This window comes from Xenopus laevis, chromosome 6S (genome assembly GCF_017654675.1).
Source record: "Xenopus laevis strain J_2021 chromosome 6S, Xenopus_laevis_v10.1, whole genome shotgun sequence".
Classification (NCBI taxonomy): Eukaryota; Metazoa; Chordata; class Amphibia; order Anura; family Pipidae; genus Xenopus; species Xenopus laevis.
In genome coordinates, this window is record NC_054382.1 from 134134719 (window position 1) to 134148626 (window position 13908).

At 39.9% G+C, this 13908-nt stretch overlaps 1 protein-coding gene across 6 annotated transcripts in view; it reads left to right on the forward strand.

Annotated features, from left to right (window-relative positions):
* Positions 1 to 13908, forward strand: part of LOC108695463 (adhesion G protein-coupled receptor B1) — a 317736-nt gene that overhangs the window by 201912 nt on the left and 101916 nt on the right. For all 6 annotated transcript variants that reach the window (XM_041568042.1, XM_041568041.1, XM_041568044.1 and 3 more), the window contains exons 13-15: positions 4518 to 4626; positions 6766 to 6909; positions 11434 to 11503. In XM_041568042.1, the coding sequence (XP_041423976.1) occupies positions 4518 to 4626; positions 6766 to 6909; positions 11434 to 11503 (323 nt within the window). The remainder of the gene's footprint in view (positions 1 to 4517; positions 4627 to 6765; positions 6910 to 11433; positions 11504 to 13908) is intronic.

Below are 13908 nucleotides of genomic sequence, written 5' to 3' on the forward strand. Positions count from 1 at the left end.
TGCTTATTTGTACCCTGGGTACCCCTGGAACTATAGCAGGGTGACACCCCAATGTTTCTATATATCTGTAACCTTGTTATGAGCTAAGGGGGCCCAGTCTGAAGGTCAGTTAGAGGGAGATTTGGGGTGAGTGCTTATTTGTGCCCTGGGTACCCTAAAACTATAGCAGTGTGACTGTTACCCCAATTTTTCTATATATCTGTAGAGAGTTGGACTGGGTTGTCCAGGTCCGAACGGCACTGCCACCTCAGGGGCCCCCATCTCAGATGCATCAACAAACTGTATAATGATGATTGGAGAAAAACATTAGACATAAAAGTGGTAAATGGTAAATGTTGATTCCTAATGGCAGAGCAGAACCCCCTCACTATTGTATTGAGCCAGGAATTCTAGGGTGTCTTGCAACGTGCGCACCAACCTTGATGTACCTCATCACAATATCCAGTCACCAGCACATGCTCCAGGCAAGGTTATTGATTAACTGGTGCCTGAGGCCAGACAAGCAACAGGAGATAAACTGACATACATGTAATTATGAGTCCATTACAATGCTGCTAGAGGTGCAGACTAAATCTTGTGAGCCCAGACAATATCTGCAGTTGACTTGAATATAAGTAAATTTATTGTAAATCAAAGGCATGGAGCAGATATGTAAAGGCTGGAACTATAAACTTGCTTGAGCACAACAGAGAGGATCTTGTTGTAAGGTGAAGTCCTTGGTACAAGAAGGCTATAACTTCTGGTTGATGGGTCACACAAATTACCTGCATAGTAGACTGTTACACCAGTTAAAAAGGACACTTAAGCACCATGTTCAACCTTTTGCTTAATTTAATCCCAACATCTCACTAGGGAACAAAAAAAACTCAAATTAGAGAACCATCCTTCTTCATTCCTAATCAGACCTGTCCCTGTACCAGCCTCATACCCCCTGCCTGCCCCAGACCCTCAGCTTAGGGAGCAGAACAGACTGAAAGCAGTTGTGTATGGGGGATCCAGGCACTCCGAGAAACCACGTGGCCTTTAAAAATAAAGCACATAATTGATAATTGAAACCATGGGGCCTCAAAAATAGAGCACATAATTGAAATGTGAACATTTCCCACAGGTCCTACACTTTTCTGGCCATTATAGCACTTAGTCATGGGCTTGACTAAGTGCAGTAATGGCATGAAACACGTAGGGTCTGTGGGAAATGTTCACTTTTCAATTATCAACAAATAAAAGCAAGATTTTTGCTATATTTTTAAGTAGCTTTGTATATTTCTCATTACATTTATGTGATTTGGATGAAGGTACCTTTGGTTGGTCTTCTCCAATCTAGTCTTACAAACTGCAAATATTTGGACTCATAATACTCTGGAGTTTAGGGAACAATGTTTGAGAGATGGATCTTTATTGTCAGAGGGCTCCTATGCCTCCTGCGTTGTACGTACAACCAGACTTATCATTTTTGGACTAAATCCTTTATGATCCTTATCCTAATCAAGTTTGTTTCATGCTCATATTTCCACCTTCCTTTGGCTTCCAATCAGAATCTTTTAGACCAGTCTTTGTCTTTATTTCCATCTCTGAATTAACTTTTATTTCTTTATACTTAAGTACTTGAACTTGCTACTTCCCCAATATAAAATATGTAAAATATGAAAGGCACAGGGTGTACAATCATGGAGACTTCTCATATATTTAACTCAATACTAAGGGGGTTATTTATCAAGGTCCGAATATCAGAACCTCGAATAATTTGTGGTTTTCAGAGAAAAAAAAAACTAAATTTCTTTTCATGATTTATAAAGTCCGATGGTCTAAACGACAATGTACTTCAAATGTTGCGTGCACTTCCACAAACCAAAGATCAGAGGTGATTTTAAGGATATCTTTATTTCCCCAACACTCCTCCTAACGCGTTTCATGTGGCAACAATGCCTATGATTACGTGTGTTGCCACACGAAACGCGTTAGGAGGAGTGTTGGGGAAATAAAGATATTCTTAAAATCACCGCTGATCTCTGGTTTGTGGAAGTGTACACAACATTGGAAGTACATTGTCGTTCAGGCCTCCCTAAGCTATGGGTTTGGGGTGTTGCACCAGGCCAGGGACTTCAAGCGGTGACTAACCTGAAAATGCATTTGCTCCTGGACCCACCCAGTAACAGGGTGAGAGATTGTATGAATAAGTAAAAAAATGTGTTGCTTCACTCTTTAAAATTAGAGGTTGAGGGGTTTGAGCACATCCAACTCTCTTTTCCGATGGTCTAAAAACTTAGAAACCCTGGCATCTAAAAGCTCTCGAGGTCCTGTATAAGTCAGTGGGGGAAGGTCCCAGTGTCTGTGCTGATGTCGCTACCGATATCCGATGAGTTTGTGGTTTCTGAGTTTTTTCGCGCAGAATTTTCGGGGAAAGCTCCGAAATTTGCCTGAACCTATTTTTCGGGTTTTTTTCTTCATAAATAAGGTCCATTCGGGCAGTCGGAGTTGCTCAGATTTCTAACTTAGAAATACTTGGACCTTGATAAAAAAAAACCCTAAATATCAATGGAGTGAATACTATCTGACATGACTTCTCCTACATGGTAAAACTTGGTTTCTCTGCAGATTTCTCATTTCTAACCCACCAGATAGAGCCAAGAAAAAGGTTCCCACTAAGTACCCTGTATATTACACTTTTAGACCTTAGAGGTCTATCATCAAAGTACAAAAAATAGAAGTCATGAAGAAAATATTTAAGTGAAATTTATGGATATGTGTCTTTTATTAACCTCCGTTTAATTACTATGCATGTATGCATTGCATGTGATCTGCTAGCTGTTGTTGGATTACAACTATCGTCATCCAGTAAGCCTAAAAGGACTTCAGGTGGGTTGGACTAGAACACTCTACTAGAAGCTATCATGGGGAAGCCAGAGAGGCTTTAACTCAAATAGTGGGCTAGACTAGAACACTCTACTAGAAGTTATCATGGGAAAGCCAGAGAGGCTTTAACTCAAGTAGTAGGCTAGGCTAGAACACTCTACTAGAAGCTATTATGGTAAGACCAGACAGGATTTAACTCAGGTAGTGGACTTGACTAGAACACTCTACTAGAAGCTATTATGGTAAGACCAGATAGGATTTAACTCAAATAGTGTGCTAGGTTAGAACCCTCTACTAGAAGCTATCATGGGAAGGCCAGAGAGGCTTTAACTCAAGTAGTGGATTAGGCTTTAACACTCTACTAGAAGCTATCATGGGAAGGCCAGAGAGGCTTTAACTCAAGTAGTGTGCTAGGCTGGAACCCTCTACTAGAAGCTATTATGGGAAAGCCAGCGATGCTTTAACTCAAGTAATGGGCTAGACTAGAACACTCTATATGCATGGGTGGGGCAAGGGAGTCTGTCACTCTAAACCCTCTACCTAAATCTTGTGAGAGGCAGGAAGGCCTAAACTCAAGAAGTAGTCTAGACTAGATCCCTTTGATTGAAGTTTATATGAGAAGAACAGAAATCCTTATCACTCATCCTCATCAGTCCTCATGCAGTAGACTGGACTAGAACTCTTTTATGGAAGCTATTATGGAAAGGCCAAGGAGTCTATCTCTGAAGCCGTGGGTGTGTCACAAACACTCTAATGGCAGCTTATAGGGGGAGGACCACAAAGTTCTTAACCCAAGGAGCAGGTTGAACTAGAACACTAGTGATTGTTAATATGTAGGTGTCTAAACCAAGCAGAAAAATGCAAATACACATTTGATGCAGTTCAGCACCAATGTCCAAACATGAAATATTAATCTGATAACTTTACACCAGCAGAGGGCGCTACAGAGGGGCTGTAGTTCTTCATACTTCAAGATCGTTGCTGTACTGATACATGACAAACACATATATGTCCCTTCCACCACTTTTATATAAAAAAAATAGCCCTTTTCCTCACTTATAAATGTATTGCTTATAGCAGAAATTTAATAGTCTGGAGCTCACTACCAAATTTCATATATCATATTCAATGGATCAGTACCCTCCCCTCATTCAAACAACCCTTTTATTACATGATTCATCTTAGTACGTGGTGTACATGTTGAACCCAACTGTACCATGATGTAAATTATAATAAAAGACACATTTGAATAGTAGGAGGTGCTGGTCCATTGAATAGAGAGGGCTCCTTGATAATGGAATTATTTATCCACACAACAAAGGTAATTTCACAATTCATTCAAATATGGAGCATTTTCAAGCAATGTGATGTTTAATGGAATCTGCAGTGATTATACACAGGATTATGTATTCAAGAATTGTAATTAGTTTATAATACAGAACAGAAAATGGGGTGACAGATTAGCGTTGGGCAACTGGAAGTCTCGGAATATGGCTTTGAGTTGGATTAGAATTTTTGGTGGGGGGATTTATTCTTATTTTATATTTAATTGGCCAAATTTACATAAGGGGAATCTCATTAAAAAAAAAAACTAAAATAATCTCAAGTAGGGAAGAAACGGTGCCAGTTTTGAGGTCTGAATCTCAACCCTTTGTGTCCCGCAGGTGGGACTGAGCGTTAAAGATCTGTTCAAACTGATTGAAGATTTCATCGAAGTCATTGGATTCCGAATGAAAGACTTCAAGGACTCCTATCAAGTGACGGACAACCTGGGTAGGTTTTTTTGGCTGATGCACGGCCTGATTCAATACTACGTCTGGCTGCCGTCTGCACAAACACAAATATTTCTGTGCCTTTCATCATGTCTCCTGTTCAGCCACTAGGTTGCACTGGCTGCTTATAAGCTCTTTGTAGGCACTCGGTGGGAAGGAGCCTCACAAGTCCCTTCCTGCAGCTGAGCTGTGATTGAGTTTACTGCATTATCCCATTGAACTGCTTGGCAGAGACTCAAACGCAGCGTTCTGGCACATCCCTCATCTTGTCTGAGCCATTATTTGTCCTCTTTCACACGTTCTCTTGCTCGATGCACCGGAGGAGGCTGAAATACCTCTAAACACTTCATATGGGGGAATTTCAGATAAAATACCAAGTATGAATATTATTGTTGTGCTACAGATTGTAACCAGTGTGAACCAGCCTCTGCATGTCAGCAAAATGGTTTAACGTGATTAGACTGGCAATAAGGGCATACCGGGGGGGACAGCCTAGTGGTGGGCACAAGTAAAGAGACCCAATCTTTTTCATTATTAAACATAATTTGACATAAAGCCCTCATCCTGTGTTCAAAAGGCCAGATGCATTTTTCTCTTCTTTATCCGTGTCTGTTGCTGCAGTTAAAGGTATGGGGTCCATTAATCTGAAACCCGTTATCCAGAAAGTTCAGAATTACGGGATAGACTCCATTTTATCTAGAAAATCCAATTTTTTAAAAACAATTTCTTTTTTCTGTGTAAAAATAAAACAGTCGCTTGTACTTGATTCCAACTAAGATATAATTAATCCTTATTGGAAGCAAAATCAGCCTACTGGGTTTATTTAATGTTTATATGATTTAGACTTAAAGGAGAAGGAAAGGCTTGCAACACTTGGGGTGCCAAATTCTAGGCACCCCCAAGTGATTGTATTGATCTACCTGAAACCCCGGGCTGGTGCTCCTATCAGTAGAAAACTGCACCAACCCGGGGTTATACCAGTGAGCCCCACGGATCAATCTTCTTCTGTCTTCCTCCTTATTCGCGTGGCTGCTCATGCGCTTTAGAGTAAAAAGCTGAACTTTAACTAAAAAGTCGCTATTTCGTTCTATTGCCCATGTGTTTGCCCTGGATAATTTGAAGAAATAAGAAGACAGAAGTGGATCTCTCCGTGGGGCTCACTGGTATAACCCTGGGCAGTGTAGTTTTCTGCTGATAGGAGCACCAGCCCGGAGTTTCAGGTACGTCAATACAATCACTTGGGGGTACCTAACATTTGGCACCCCCAAGTGTTGAAAGCCTTTCCTTCTCCTTTAAGGTACGAAGATGCAAATTATCGAAAGATACTCTATCTGGAAAACCCCAGGTCCCGTTCTGGATAACAGGTCCCATACATGTATTTGCTAAATTGTCTTACTTATGGCTCATATGCCACTCAGCCAGCTGCCCACTCAGCCTGAGTTATAGTGAAAGTATGTGCAACAGACTTAAGCCCCAACTATTTTTGGTGCCCATAGAACAGTCTTGTAACATAGTGAGACATTTAAGAGATTCTTCTACAGAACATACAGATGGAGCAAATGTTAGCCCGCCATCTGGTTATGGAGGTTTTCCATCTGCAAGTATGGATGATAATCACACCTCTATAACACCTGCCTGATTTCAAAGCAAATGTCGCTCCATCTGCAGTTTTATCCCATTTGAGGAAGGTTCAGTGATATTATGTCAGGGGTCTAGCTACACTCTGTATCTTGTGTAAGTCCAGAGTGCAGCAGTAGTAGACACTAGTCTGCCATAAAGCAGGTACAGGGTCCCATTGGAGTAAATTATGGGCTGGGTAGGGTGTGGGAAGGGGTTATGCCTCATAATAACATATCTGATAAACACGGGCAGAGGTAACTCTTCTCTGAAGCCCAAAGCAGAGACATGTGGTGATTCTGTTAGACTAGAACACAGGGTTAAAAGAAGCAGATTGAGCCAATTTTTTCTGGCCAGAATCAACATTTGGTCGAATTTGATCCACGTAAGACACATTTCTTATTCTAAACTTAATCTTCCTCTTACGACCTTCACACTTTGAAATAAATACTCACACCTTTGTAGTTTTTTAAAAGTAATAACATTGATTTTTTTTCTAACTTTGTTTTTGTTTTAAACAAAGTTCTAAGTATCTTCAAGCGTCCAGCCAACAGTGCAACCGACATCAACTTCCCAATGAAAGGCTGGAGAGGGATGGCGGACTGGGCCAAGAACTCAGAAGATAAAGTCTCCGTTTCCAAGAGCTTGCTATCTACTGGGGATACAGGTACGTTTACTATTCACAACTGTTGTCTATGTTTTATTTTGGGCCACGTTCCCTATTGAGATGAAAACATTGTATCAGCTATAATTCCAAGATTATCTTGGGCAGTGCTCAGCTCAATTCTCATAAGGGGGTTAAGCCCAATGTTAAGGAAAGCAAATGCTTAGAGCCATGAATGGAATAAGGTTGGGTGAGGGTGAATAATGGTTTAATACTGACAAGGGGTTTCCAAATATCTGTATCATATGAAAGGGGACCAGCATAAATACAGATGGAGCAAACTTTGATTTGAGGTCATACAGCAGACCGTAGTGCACCCCAACATCATTCATCTCAATGGAACAAGATGTAATAGTGATGTATTAGTGGTGGGACATGGTGAGCTACAGTATATGTCTAGATAACATATAGTCCATCTGTATTTTCTGTGCTATACCTTAAAGTCAGCACTGCCCAGGCCTTTTTATTTTCCCAGAATTAACTGGGGCATAGGCTGGAATAAGGAATAAGACAATTAACACTTAGTATGGAGTAGATTAGACTTATTTGACTGTGCCATTTTGCAGACAAACTACGTTGCAAGAATTGAACACACAGTATAGCTTCTGAGGGGCAGGTGTTATCGAAGGATATTGACCTACAGTGGTACCAACCTAGAGACCTACAAGGGAAAATGTGGATGCCTTGTTTGCTAACTACTCTTCTCATCTCTATATTCACCTTCTCACCTTGTTTTATCATAATAATATCATGTCTTGTCTGTGCTCTACTTCATTCCTCTTCTGTCTTTCATTTCTTCACCCTCTTTTCTGCATTAATCTCCCTTCTCTTCTCCCCAAACTCTATGGCCTTGCCCTGTTTCATCCTCCCTGCTCTTTGCTCTTCTTTATTTATGATCTTCTCTCCATTTTCCCCTTTACTTCCTACTGCAATTTTCTTTCTTCATTTTTCGTCTGAATCTTATACCTTCCATAATTGGACAGGAGGTCCATCTTTAATACAATGATAAAGACTAGGGCAAGGAAGGAGAGCCATGTTGCTGGTAGGTAAAGCCTGAACTTCTTGAAATCCATCCTGGTTTCTCTCTGGACCAGACTTAAGTAGAATTTATCCTTCTGTTTATGGTGTGTTCAATAGCCAGTTTGCTCTCACAGTAAGGGTGGAACACTCCCTGAATAATTTTAAGTAAAAGTGCAGACAAATTAGTAACCTTCCACTCTAGGATTATTATTGAGAATTATTAAGGGGGACATAACTGTGATTTCTGATGGACTAAAAAGCTCTCCAGGCTATGTTCTTATCAGTGTCTCAGAACATGAATGATGAAAGATGAATGAGTGTGGGCAGAGCCAGGCTTAATATATATAAAAAATATATTATTTTATTAAAAAAGAGACAGATATTTGTAAAGCTTATTATAAAGTAAAAATAACCAGAATGACCAGAGATAAATCCACTTTCTTCAACCAAAACACTTGAGGCTCTCAACGTTCTAACTTAATATGCTGCTCAGTAGTAAATTCCTTACAGTGCATTATTTATTACTATTTTGTTACTTTATTTATTCATAGTGCTCTATTAGCACTCTGTTTTTATTCTGAGATGGAAGGTTTCTATTTGCAGTGGAATTGACCCAGAGGCGCCTCTATGATAAAATTCTTGCTCCTGACCCACCTAATGTTTGTCCTCCTACAGATGGAGACTGGACTATTCTTAATTCCTCCCTTCAAGCTTCATATCATTTAGCCAGGCCCCATATCTGCAGGATAATTTATTGGAACTTGGGCTCTATGAAAGTACAGAACCTGCCAGAATGACCAACTCTAAATTCTGAGCAGAATGAGCTTTGAGAGTGAAATCAGTGGAAAAGAAAGCTTAGGAGGGACTGCAAAGGTCGCTATTAGTTGTGTGACGGGAACACAATGTCCTGGGTGATTAGCTCCACTATCTTTGCTGCTGGGCCAGATTTTCTGCTAGCTAAATGCCAGCTGCTTATTTTTTTTTAACTGCCGCTTCTATAATGTTTTCCTTTCTTGTGTCTAATGCTCCATATCTGGATAAAAACAACCCAGGTCTGCCTGCAAATTACAAGAGTTAATCTTTGCCATTACTAAGAGCAGGCAGAAGGGCACAATTTATGGGCAACGACACTTAAAGAGAGCCCTTTGATTTATGTCCCTTTATATAATGTCAGTATTTATGGGTGGCACATTCAGATTAGGATTTATCTCTCTCTCTCTGCTTTGTACATAGACGTGAGCCTCACTGCACAGGCACTCTACTACTTCTGCAGCAGACACCATATAATATCGCTCTGTATTGCCCGTTTATTGCCAAGTCATAAAAAGATACATCAACATGTTTGCAATTTAGACGTATACTTTATCGCAGAATATATTTTCATAAAGATATTTTCTCATTCCAGATTTTCAGAAAAATGTATCTTTTTATTTTTGGCTGTAAGAACGCACTTCCCAAAACGCCTTCACTTAAAATAACTATATACGTACTGTTTATAAACAGCATATAAGCCCGTAGGCTTCTATTTTATTTCCTCTGAATATTCATATAGGTTCAACATTACAGTGAGCCTTATCTATTTACAGATATATGTGTTTATTTCTAAATATGGGAGCAGCCATGATTGTTCTGATGAGGTAGCCTCTTCCAAAGACTCTAAAGAATCAGGGACCTCTAGTGGCCAATTTTATATATAAAAAGTGTCTTAAGACACTGAACTGAACTACAGATCAATAGGAGTCGTTTAAATAGTCAAGACCAGGGTACAAAGTGCAAAAAAATTGGTACAATCTGCCACAACCTCTGCACTTTGAAAAATTGTAAATACAGTGCCGCCTATGTTCCGAAAGGACATTATGGGAAAAGTTAATTAAAGGAACAGTAACACCAAATAATAAGTGTTTTAAAGTAATGAAAATATCATGTACTGTTGCTCTGCACTGGTAAACTGATTTTTTGTTTGCTCCATAAACACTACTATAGTAATATAAACAAGCTGCTTGTGTAGCAATGGCAGAAATTGAAAAAAGGCTATTTGGTACAGGCTAAATAGTGAATAACACCATTATGTTCTACAGAGCTTAACTGCCATCTATTTGTAACCTGAGCCATTTCTCATTTGAATGGCTGCCCCCATGGCTACACAGCAGCTTATTTATATAAACTATAGTAGTGTTTCTGAAGCAAACACAGCAGTTTTACCAATGCAGGGCAACACTGCATTATATTTGTATTACTTTAAAACAATTTCATTTTATAATGTTACTGTTCCTTTAAGCTAATAACGGCGATGGGCGCTTTAGGGGGATATGATTTCTATTTACAAATACACAAGGGAAACCTAATATAACATCTCTAGCTCCTCATTCAACAAGAGATGTTTCTAGAGGACACATGGACATCAGTTGAGAGCTCTCTTTAATATGAAAGTTGTGGAAGTAGCTAGGATGATAGATAAGGGTAATGGCACACTGTAAAAGTGGCCATACATGGGCAAATCCGCTCATTTGGAGAGGTCACCAATCAAGCCAATATTGACAAGATATGCAAGATATGGCCACTTTGAGTGGGACGATATTGGCTGATCTGATCATGGGCCCTAGGGCCCAACAATTAACCTAACCGATGAAGTCCTTGATCCTACAGGATTTTTAAACCTCTCCAATCAACATGTGCCTGGTTTTTCAGCCAGATATCATTTGAGGAAGCCTAACAGAGGGCCCCATACACTGCCCAATAAGCTGCCGCCTTTGTCTGTCCGCAAATTTCATCGGCCTGTGTATGGTCGCCTTTAGACTTGTCACGTGCAGTAGCACAGATTTAACCTCGAACTTTAAACCTTACCCTATGCCATCACACTTATCCATCATCTCTCTGGAAATCTCCTCAAAAAGACCTTCCATAGTATAAAATTAAGATTGCTGCAAAAAAAAACAACAAACCTATTGCTCATGGTGATCCAGCTGGAAATTGCCTCCCTTCACATTTTCCCATGAATAAGTCAGATTTGCACCATTTATAGGTGTTATTTGCCGAGATCTTTATATTTTGCACTTTTTGGGAGATTTGTCGCCTGTAGTGTCCCATATTTAACTGCGGCTGACAAATCTAATCATGTGCCGTCACCGTTAAATAGTTTCTTGAATGGGTGATGTGCCCTTTAATCATGTGAGAAAATACAAGCCTACTGAAAGGACTATTACTCTAAGACAGTAAATAGAGATATAACCTGATATTTTATTTGTCAGCTTAATATGATGGTCTGTTAGCTCAGGCACAACACAAGGAATCTGCAAAAATGGAGAGTCCCACTGAGTTGTGTAGTGCAGAATTCACAATGTGTGCTCTTGGTTTTAACCTTTTCAAATGAATTATTTATATGCCCCTAAAAAAAAATCCTAAATCAGCTGAGTAGAAGCTTGTTAGTATGTGGATAGGCCGATGGCATTTAGCAGCTTGGTTCAGGTTCCTCACTGATTCATCTTTTCTGTTTCCATCGTGATACAGATGACTCGTCCATCTTCATTATTGGAACAGTGCTCTACAGGAACCTGGGAAGCATTCTGTCCTTGCAGAGGTAAGTTTTGGTACCTGATACCTACACTGTAGTGGATGTTTGTTTGAAGAGGTATTTCATGGTGAATGAGAAGCTATGTTATGAGGAGTTATGTTATGAGGAGCTATGCTCACTACAGCTACATTCAAATTCTGGTTTAACATTATGTTGTACCAATTCCTAGCCCTTTGCACTTTGTGGTCCTCCAGTGGAGAGCCCTCTGCACTGAAAGAATTTGGTTGCACCAGGAGGATTAAGGAATAGCTTCCAAACTATGAGGCTGGTCCTGTGTGGACAGTCCAAAACAGTCAATGGGTGGGACCTAACCTGAAGTCCATTGGTCAGCTTTGGCAAGAATACAATTTTACTCTCCTAAATGATCCAGTTGAACGTGATTTAGAGTAAGGTTCGGGGCAAACACCTATTTATTCTTATGGATATTCTTGAAATTAAGGCTAAACTGTTTATGGTAGTATCTAGTATTTCTAAAACAACTGGAGTTGCTGAGTAATCATTAAAGATGTTTCACTACTCATCCGGGCAGTTTCTTATCACAGTAACTACACAGCATTCACACCTCTGTTAGTTTCAACTGTCATCTGTCTGAAGAGTTCTAATGTGCCATTGTGATTGGATTAGTGGAAGAATTTATATGCCAAGGACTTCCCATACCAGTCAATTGAACTGAAGAAGATGAGTAGTGAAACGTCTTCAATGATTACTCAGCAAGTCCAGTTGCTCTAGAATTACTTATACTCGATATCCCATGACCTGGATGAATGGAAATGTTCATAGTCGGGTTTATGGCAGTTATGGTACTGAAGCTGTAGTGGTCATATTTGATCAGATCCCATACACATTGAATGGAAGTATCTCATATATGTGTTTAAACTGCCCTGTAATGTTATTGATGCCTATTATACACATACCCAATGCCAAGTATTCTCCAGCCCATGCCCCCAACTATCTGCAACCCCCCTCTCACTTTCTCATGAATCCCTGCCTGCCCACCCACACATTTACAGCTTTAAATGAAGGCTGTCCTGGGAATAACAGACAGTTGGCACATATTCAGTAGTAATTCTCCTCCATATATATTATGCAGTGCCATGTGTTTCCATAGTTACATAGTAAGCATGAGCAAAAATAGACACAGTGATGTAAAGTTTGCATAATTAACCTAATGTTGAAAGAGAGGAAAGCAAAATGAAGGGAAATTACTACAGACAGAAAGACCTGCCTCATTTTATAACTACCCCAGTCTTCTGCATTTGAGAAAAACTTGCCCAAAAGTGATGTGTCTGGATGATGCTAACACTTTAAAGTTAAACAAGTGTCTGGAAAATATGGAGGAAAGTGATGACAATTGCTGAAAAATGTCTATTAAAAGAAGTCAAGCTAAAGTTTTTATTTTCCTTTGGGAATTTTGGGACTCATTTTATGGCAATTAATGCACAATGGCATCTTGGAATAGCTGATTTTCGTGTTCACATTGACCTTGGAATGGGATTCTACCAGGGATCCGGGGTTTGTGGAAATGTCACTCGTGTGTGCCTTTAGTGTAACGTCCTTAAAAATGCACCCAGTCTCTGTTTCATCCCTGCCTATACAACCATCTTCAAACACATGCCATCATGCTATGATAAGACAATAAGATGCCCAACTACAAGATTTCTCTTGTGTTTCCACTGGACTCTAAAGTTCCCTACTGAAATCTATCAGACACCTCCAATACATTCAAGCATGCAGAGAGAATATATGTAAAGAGAAGAATAAAGAGAATAAGTGAGAGGGAGGAAGAAGAATAGTTTTGAGAATGGGCCCATGGTCTAGGCCTCATAGGGTTTTTTTTAGTGGGCTCCTGACACCACAGTCCAACTTTGGTCATATTGACTCTTCTCCCAACAATCTTTAGTTGGAACCATCTCTGCGAACAGTGTCCTCCTGGTTTATTCTGGGGCCCTCATTTGTTTCAGTTTTCTGTGTTCTTGTCATGGACAAGGGAAGAAGGGAAGAACAAAAATCAATCTCTTAATTTAATTTGAATCTGTCTTCACCTTTTGCCTTATATCATGGGGAACTGTCAGGTACCGCAGAGAACAGAGAACTATCAGACATAATATTTTTTTGACATCTTACAACAGATCTGTTAAACATTTCCCAGGCTGTGTGGTATTTAACAAAGTGGCAGAAATCTCCAGTATCCAGTATCTTGTCTCTAGGAGCCTACAGAACACCACATTCCCTATTCTGCATTGCAGTGCTTGGAATCAAGTTCCTTAAGCGCCAAAGGGGCCTGCTGATCCCTCGAGCAGTAAAGAGTTTAATGAACGCAGTAAGGAGAGTAAGGATTTCTGTACTATCTCTGTATGGCTGGGTGCACACATTGCAGTGTTGTCGGTTTCTGAAAGAAGCTTTAGGCTGTG